We start from the raw sequence: 9457 nt of genomic DNA, 5'->3' as shown, positions 1-9457 counted from the left end.
GTATAGCTTAGGTTACCTCATCTTAGCAAAATACAAAACTTTAAACAACTAACCTGGACCTAGCAAAAGTCAACAAGCCCTCCAGCACCTCTAAAGCTTGCTGATAGAGATTTTATCTGTTTTTTGAGTGCGTTATACCTGTTTATTAATCCGTCCAAAGCTTTGTTTTTACACTTGCCTGGCAGTGACTTCCTGCTGGTTGCCTGGCAACCGCAACTCAAAGATCAGCCTTTAATATACTGCACCACCACAGGTTTTTCAAGTTTTTAAAGTTCATTAACTTCCGTTTATGAGTGATTGAAACAAACGAGACGTAACGTGATAACTGATGAATTTTGGAGGTGCTGTAGGGTGGATGCTATTATCTGTGGAGGAAGACTAAATGCTAATTTAACCAAAGCTAAGCGTCTGCTGGCTGTGGCTTTTGTCACGGTACATTTAACAGACCGACACGAGTGGCAGTCTTCTCCTTTAAGATCTCACTGCTTCTGTAAAATCATACAAAGAGATGTAACTGCACAAACTCACGGCTGTCTCGTACTCACATGCAGGACCCGTCAAGCCTTTAGCTGTCTTGTGTTGTGGTCCAAAGGTGAGCAGGGACACAGGAGTCAACGCCAGAGGGCACTCCGGTACAACTCAGAGCGACTAACACCCGAGACCTTCAAGCTCCTAAAATGTTTGATAGATGAGCTTTGGGAGGTAACAGGAGAAGGATGAAGCGGATTCAGGAAACAAAGGCAGGCATTTTTTGGGTTGTCTTGCCTCAGACGGAGCCTCAGGGCTGAGTGAACACCTCCTCTTTCAAAGAGCAGAGACCTGTGCAGACAGATACTCAAACCACAGCGCACACTGTGGCAAGATTAAAGGAGAGGGCCACGTTCCTGACTGCAGTGCTATTTTTGGACAAATGAAGATACTGTTAAAGCCCAGATGTATCCAAAAGCAAATTATTGCTTCAGACAGACAGAGGGTTAATGAGTGCAATGGTTTTGTGTCTTTGGGGATATCTATTTTTTGATGTCTTAATTATAGGAATGGCATTAAAAATATTGAGAAGCTGTATGATGTTTAGTTTTATTGCTAGAACACCCTTAAGTATTTTAACTGCTCCCAGACAGATGAATCATTTCAGAGAGTTTTAAATTGCACAGCACAAGTTTTTAGAGGTAGCCTAATATTCATTTAATAATGTCTCTATAGTGCTCAAAACAAAAAGGCTAATGCTGTAGGTTAAAACGGACTACTAAAGCAAGTCAAAGATGCAATGTCCTTGGTGTATGGAGATAAATTTGTCTTATTATTTGTGCAATCAGTTTGACAATCTTAAATGTGTAATATGTTAAATAAAACACTTTAATATATAAAACACACAGACAAATACAAGAAAAAGTCAACTAAAAAAAGGTTCTACAAATATAAAACATACCTGCAAATACACAAATTCAAAAAATAAAAAAAAAGGTTTAGTGTGCATAAATATGCAAATCTGCCAGCATAGATTACAAATAAAAACTGGATTCACAAAGATCTGTTCAAAAGTTGTATATGTCAGAAGGATATTTACCAATTCATTTATTTGTAAAATAGCAAAAATATTTTCCCAGATTTTGTTGTTGTTGAATTTGTTTTTGTATTTGCAGATGCGTTTATATTTGCAAAATAAAAGTTTTGTGAGTGTACAAAAATTTGTATTTGTGGAAGGTGTTGTGTATTTAAAGATTACACATTAATATCAGTTATTCACACAAATAATATTGAGACAAATATATCTCCATACAGTCATTATGTCAAAGTTTGGACTTTTTTTCTGTGGAATCTGATAACTCCATCATCACGGCTATACAGTACATCAGGAGTGTCCAAACTTTGCTGAATGGTGGCCAGATTAGATAACGTGAAAATACCTGAGGGCCAGCTGTTTCTTGCATTATATGGGTTATAAAAAAAAAGAAAATCGCACACAATTGAGACAATACAACTGTTAAATCTCTCGGTGAAAAGTATTTCAACTTTCCAGCGCTCCTGGAAACAGCGGCTCTTGCTGTTGACTTCACGCTTCTTTGCTGTAGCCACGTCTGCTACCTAGCAGAAAATTACTGCTGCTAGGTAACTGCTTGTGTGCTTGTTTGCCCTGATTTTATGAAAACACTTTAACTCTGCTCACATAGTTCCTGCTTGGTGCATGTCTTCCAGCTGTATGAAAGTCCTGCAATCTTGAGGTTAACAGAAAAAAATGCAAAGTGAACTTTATGATTATCCAATATGGTGGGCAACACTTTGGAAGACAAGCCCCGGGCCTTTCATAATCGATCTGCTGAACTTTGGATATGCCTGTTGTACACCCTCCAGGATACTAGAGAGTGTGAAGCTTCAACTATCTTTATTTTTAATCAATCTTTAAATCCAAACATTGTTTAGTCTGACAAAATATCATCAGACTCTCCAACCAACAGTCCAAAATCGTATTATATCTTATTTTCAATGATATAAAAGAAAGAAAAGCAGAAAACCGACAAGCTGGAACCAGGACAGGTTTTGCTGAATTATTTATACAAATTACCAAAACAGTTGGAGATTAATCCCTCAACTGATAAATGAATCAACTAATTATTTCAGCACCATAATACCTGTTTGTTTTCATTGTTTTGGTATAACCATTAACCCAGAGCAATGTTTAACCTAATACATATTCCTAAGTATTTCAGCACCATAATACCTGTTTGTTTTCATTGTTTTGGTATAATCGTTAACCCAGAGCAATGTTTAACCTAATACATATTCCTAAATATTTCAGCACTATAATACCTGCTTGTTTTTAGTATTTTGATATAACCATTAACCCAGAGCAATGTTTAACCTGATACATATTCCTAAACCATGTATAATAATAGGGATGATTGATCTAGTGGTTTGTGCCATAAGCGTTATAGCTGCAGTTCTTGTTCTATAACTGTAAGTGATAGCAATAGTGAGCCTTCATTTCTGCTTTTCCCATCACTTACAAGATTAAAAACCTTACACTCCTGCCTCAGGAGGGCTACATCACATTGGAATCAGATACGGGTCTCTCAAAGGAGAGCTCAGTGACTTTTTAATGGACACTTTCCCCTCAGGTAAAAATGTCTATTACAGGATGGACACCTTCTCCTCGGTTATAAATGTCTCAATCACAGGAGTAAGAGGAGAAAAGCAGCTCAAATAAAAGCTGAGGATATGAAGCCACTTGTCCTGGGGGTCCGCTGTGAATAAACTGCACTCGGCTTCAAACTGCACAGTTTGCTGTGGAACAGCTGTAATCATGATGCAACACAGCTCAACTTCAGAGTGTGAAATGATAAAGCAGCAGGGTACAAAGTTACAAAAAAAAAAACCCAAAAACTTTCTGGGTTTTTGACGCAGTGCATGACTCAGATCTTAACTTTCCATCATGATTTCAAACTGTATAATAATTTATTCCCACCAGTTTAACAACCAGTCATTCAAATGCGTCACAGATGGCAAATGAAGAGGAGCTATTGAAAGCGGCGGCTCACCCGCAGTGAGGGAACACTGAACCCATGCAGACATCTTGTTATTCATAATGTCACATGTCTGGGCCTCAGCCTATGCCAAAATAGGGAACAGTAATAAAAAGGGTGCACAACCTCCCATCTCCCAGCTGGATGGCTTAGCAGGGCTGAGAGTTTGGCACATTTCAACTAAAACGTCTGGCACGAAAACTCTTCCTGAACCAGAGCAGGTATTTACAAGCAGAGGCAAAGCCTTCCTACATTTCAAAGAGGATTCGTCTTCCTCCCACATATGTTTCCTTCTGAGGGGTTTGATTTCAACTGTTGATTTTCTTGCTGTCGTAGTTATGTGATGCATCATGTTCTCTATTTGAAAACATTACACAAGAAGTATAATAGCAAATTGACACTGGGCATTTTAGCCTGTGACCCTTTAAGCATGTAAACTCCCGACCCCTTGTTTTTTATGAAGCAAAAAGTAGCTTTCTAGCTCGCTTTGTCAATGCAGTGGTGGAAGAAGGATTGAGAAAGTACTAATATCTGTTACAAGTAAAAGTTCTGCACTTAAATTGTTACTGAAGTAAAAGTAAGAATTAACAGGAAAATGTACTTTTAAGTACTGAAACTACCTAATGCAGAAAAAAAGAAAAAGAAAGGCCCACACATAAAAAAAAAAAAAAAATTATAATAATTGAATCATTTATAATAATTATATATATATATATATATATATATATATATATATATATATATATATATATATATATATATATATATATATATATATATATATATATATATATATATATGGGTTTTTAAATAGAAAAAATAAAAAAGAAAACCCCCAAAACTCATAATTATGCTCCTCTGTGTTGGTGCACACATCTAAAACAGGATGAAGAAAAAGACACTGACTGATTTTCGCAGTGATTTATTGTACATTAAAACATTTCCCACAAACCTCAGCTGCAGCTAAAGCACACTCGAGTGTGTTCACACAATGATGGGTGCACAGCGGCCATCGACAAAAGACACAATCATCATTATAATCATTAAAAGTGTCAAAGTTATTATCATAAATCATTTTAACAATTAGCGTTATCACCTCCACCAGTTACCACCTTACAATAATCTCCTTCTTAATATTCGTACTGAAAGTCTGTAATGAAGCAGACTCCACTGAAGTCAGCAGCACAGCAAACTGGGGTTAAATATAAGCGTTTGTTGGTGTTTACTACTCAAGGACAATAAATACAGTCTCCATCAGAGAGAAGTAAAATGAGTGTTATCCTGATTGTCTTTAGTTTTATTCAGCTACAAAGGTCTCCTCTCCTTGTTTCTCCATGAAACAGGCTCCTGCGGATCTGCACGAGTTAAAACAAATTCCAAAAATAATCTGCAGATGCTCACCATTTGACCCCAGTTTGCATCATACTGCACATACCGGAATAACATCCTACAAAAACAAGGGCACTGCCCCAATTTTCTTTTACATGGACAACACAGACAACACACACACACATATACACACACACGCACGCACACACACACACAAATGCAAAGATGTACAGTGACAAAGGAAGTTTTTTTTTTTGTTGTTTTGCTGCTGTAGATATACCAAAGTTCTACCCGATAATCACTTCTGGCTGCTGCATGGGTGTGCTCAGAGGGCCAGATGGGCTTTATCAAGCACAACCAAAGCTGGATTTAAAATTATAGCTGAACCAGGCCGTGCAAACACACTCGAGCACATGCCCACCCACCCACAGACGCATCTCTCAGTATGCTGGACTTGGCTGAGTGACCAGAGCCTCTTAGAGCGGATCCTGCAGGACTTGTGTACAACTGATGATTAACAAGAGCACTTGAGGCACGCGGGGCAAAGAAATAAACATGGGTGAGCCTCAGGGGAATTATCAATGATTTTGTCATGATGTAACCGCCTTGAGAATGCCAGTCCTAGGAATAGCACAATTAGCGCCATTCACCATTTTCCTTGATAACTGCCATTTTCCAGCTAGGCCTCATGGACATAAATGATACGACTTCAAATAAAAGCAAATTCTTGGTGTCTTTTTGAGCAATGATTCATCTTTAACCTTTTAGATTTTCTCATCTGAGGAGCTTTTACTCAAACAGCACGATATAATATTCTTTTGATTTGAAGATAAAATGATCAAACATGACTGAGGGCAGAAATGTGCTCAAATTCAACACTGTAGTGGACAAAAAACACCCACTGGTACATGTATAATGTATGCTGATTGTGATTTTGGAGTGGAAACCTCAACACGAGCCAACGGCACAATGAGCGACTTATTTCTTTTAACCAGTGATAATTTATATACAAACATGCAAGTCCTTACTCCATCAGTAGCAGCATATTTCTGGACAACTTCCGCCTCCGGACAGACTTTATCACCACACTGTGGGTAGGACTGGGCAGTGGATACGGACGGCAGCGTATGAATTACTTTTTGATTCCTGTAGTTTGTTTTAGGTGATGTGGATAATCACTGGTACACACAGAACAAGCTTTCCTAACAATGATAAAGACTGAGCAGACACACATGGATGAGCCTGTTTGCACCTGGTATTATCAAGCGTCTTGGGTGAACCGATCACAAGCTGACAGCTGTCTGTGCACGCCTCGCATTAGGATGCATCTCCACACATGTCTCGGGTGATCACTTCTGATAATACTTTGTTGTTTTTAACATAGCGGGAGATTAATTGTGCTATAAGAACCGATGTTTCCCCCCAAAAAAAGATTTTAGGTATTTGGGCTCAGCAAAGACTGTAAGCACAGTGCAAGAAAAAGCTTTTCTTTTGTTTCACTTCAGCAGCAGTTTGCATCTCAGAGTGCATAATTGAGGAACAGATTATTTAATAATCACACTCAAGTCTTCATTACAATCAACTTTTGGTAGGATTGTTCAAGCTGGTTACATTAGATCAATGGATTAGAGGAGCAGCAGCTGCGGATGTGAGTGAAAGCCAACTTTGCTCTGCTTGCTGTTAAACAGGTCAGACCCTGCGCTGACCTGCGGTGTGCATGTTTCTGATGGGAATGCAGCAGCTTTTATCTAAAGTATGATGGAAAAAAGGATGGACAATACAAAAAATATGTAAATTATCAAAAGTGAAGTCTCATTCTTACTGCTCTTGGTGGTCTTCTGCTCCACCAGAAAGTTGTCTCTTTGAGCAAGAGAGAGAGAGAGAGAGAGAAAATAAATAAAATAAAATATATTACTGTAATGTGTGTAATAATTAAATAATCTGTTATGCTTTGGCAACAATGTGACAAACATTCATGCCATGCTGATTTGAATTTGAATTTGAGAGAGAGAAAGAGAGAGAGAGACACTGGACAATATATATCGGTATGTGGTGGCGGATGCGTACATTGTTCCAGTGTGCCACAAATCAATGAATGTGTGGGAAACCCTGTGCACACATTCAGCATTTACCTTTTAAAATGAGTAGATCTTGTTAATAGCAAGTCTCTCTTTCTTTCTCTCTCTCTGTAATGATAATGAGACGAGCGCAACTAGAAGACAACATCTGCGGGAGTGCTGGGAGCTCCATGCTGGGGACAGTCGTGAAGAGCCTGCCAGGTAATATTTAGAAAACTACGATACCAATGCTTTTGAAGCGATACTGATATCAATGGAGTTCTTCATTCGTTAGAGGGGGTCAAGTCAAATCAAGCCAATTTTATTTACGAAGCCCTTTATCACAAATCACAGTTTGCGTCAGAGGGCCTTACAGCAGACAACATCCCTCTGTCCTTAGACCCTCACATCGACAAAGGAAAAACTCCCCAAAAAACATAAAATTTTCAGTAATAGCTTGGGCTGTTATTAGCTTCAATCAGGAGATAGAGACAATATACTACTGTTTATATTTCATTGATATAGCATTATGTAATGTTAAAATGTTTATATTTGTGAAACATGTAATACTTGGCAATACTATGTTTTGCAAAGCAACTTTGGATTTGAATTTGAGAGAGAGAGAAAGAGAGAAACAACATTCACTTTATGGCACCTGATCAACTGACCCAACATCTCTTTATTTTATCCTTTTAAAACTACCCAGCTGGCCACCAGTGTTGTTAGACATTGATATATTGTTGAATTTAGGTTTTGATGTGTGGTGACCAAAGAAATTGAAGCTGCAGCTGAGTGTGAGCTCTTCACCTGCGGAAAGCTGTTTAAGTCTGTAAAAAGGATTGATCATTTGACTGGAGATGTTTTAATACCACTTTGTACCAAGTTTTTTTGTTTCCGATGATATCTTAAACGTATTGATTACTGATACCCAGCCCTAGCGACAGGGCTAACTATTAGCATTACGGGACTAATGCTAGCTATCTATTATTATCAGGTTCAAGAGTCGAGCTGTTTCAGTAACATCTGCTGCTGCTGTAAGCTTGTGCTCACTGCACAGATGATGAACTGACCCTTTGCTGGGTGAAGAGTATGGACAGTATAAAACAGGAAAGAGTGACTCTGAAGATGACTCTTCAGCTCTTTATCTGTGTAACTGCACTGACAGACAGTTTTGAGGTACACGATAAGCAAGGACGTCAGCTGAGTAGGCGGCCACATTTGGCCCAGACTGCCCCAGAATGCAGCGTGAGCGATCAGATCTGTAGACATGCTGGGGATGCGTGTGGTGCATTCACACGTGCACTTAGAGCTGTCCACTTGTGGTCCGATCACAAAGGACAGATGTAATTATGAGGTGCAAACAGGGCCGATGTGAGCTGCAGGAGGAACCGAGATCATGGTCTCAGACAGAAGTTAAAAGTGCAAACAGACTTGACAAGTTCAAGGTGGACTGCGGGCCAAACAAAAGCCGAAAAAAAAGAGCCGAGTGCTGTCGATCACATTCCACACACAAAGCTAAGCCAACTGTACAGCACAGAGACGACAAGTGACCAGTCTTCAGTGTCCTCTTGCCTGGACAGAGAGGAGATATCAAGTCTGACAAGCCTGTAGCTTGATAAAGACAACGACGTTGCCCCTTGGGAGTGTGCAAGGTGGGCCCGGGAATCACTTTTTTTTTTTTTACATCACTGCCAACAGACCCCAGAGGAGCCCGGGGGTCCCTCTGTCTCCATTTAGTGTCATCATTTCAATTCAGGATGTGGAATGAGGCTCAAGTGCAGGCCATTATCGTACGGTCGTTTCAAGTCACACAAAAATAACAGCGCAGGTTTGAAGAGCAACATCAAGCACAACTTTAAACTGAACTGTAACTGAAATAAACATTTCAAACACCCTATTAAACACTGTTTTAAATTGATTTCTTGAACATTTTTTTAAACCTACGCAAGACCTGTGTCTGTCAGGACAATCGCGAACACAGATGTGTGCAGCTCTTAAAGGCGTACAGTGTTGATTCGCAACGGCTGCACGTTCTTGCCGTTGGCGTGGCTCTGGCCCGGGCTGAAGTAAGGAAAGACCTTGGCGGGGAATTTCTCCCGGTAGGTGTAGAGCCAGGACATGTCGTCTGCATTGTAGAAGATGAGCAGACCTTTGTGGTAGTCCAGGTACACCCCCACTTTCTCCAGCTTGCTCTTTACGTTGAGGCGGGTCCACGGCTCGGTGCAGGCGCTGTACTGGTTGCCGTCGTGCATAACGATGCAGTAGAAGCCACGGCTGGGCTGGATCTGGATGCTGCCCTTGCGGCTGACTGTCTCGTGTGCCACACCGATCATCCACTGGGTCTTCTCCGACACCATCACCTCCCAGTAGTGGACACCTGACATGAAGCCCTCCGCGCCCAGAACAGACACCTCCACGTCAAAGCGCCGCGGGGAGTCCTGAAGGGGCTGCGGATGAAGATTCCCGTAGGCTACAATTGTGCAGTCGTCTGAGAGGATCAGTCTTTGGTGGGCTGTGATGGGGTCGAGGGTCAAAGCTGCTGGCACTGAA

At 40.3% G+C, this 9457-nt stretch overlaps 1 protein-coding gene across 1 annotated transcript in view; it reads right to left on the bottom strand.

The window, feature by feature from the left end:
• Nucleotides 1–4427: 4427 nt before the first annotated feature.
• Nucleotides 4428–9457, bottom strand: part of trim62.1 (tripartite motif containing 62, tandem duplicate 1) — a 50807-nt gene continuing 45777 nt past the window's right edge. Inside the window, exon 6 of the mRNA XM_042506726.2 lies at nt 4428–9452. Within this exon, the coding sequence (XP_042362660.1) occupies nt 8902–9452 (551 nt within the window). The 3' untranslated portion in view covers nt 4428–8901. The remainder of the gene's footprint in view (nt 9453–9457) is intronic.

Source organism: Plectropomus leopardus, chromosome 2 (assembly GCF_026936395.1).
Source record: "Plectropomus leopardus strain MGB_pleo_1.0 chromosome 2, ASM2693639v1, whole genome shotgun sequence".
Classification (NCBI taxonomy): Eukaryota; Metazoa; Chordata; class Actinopteri; order Perciformes; family Serranidae; genus Plectropomus; species Plectropomus leopardus.
The sequence above is the reverse complement of the archived record's forward strand: the minus strand, read 5'-3'. Positions and strand labels throughout refer to the sequence as shown.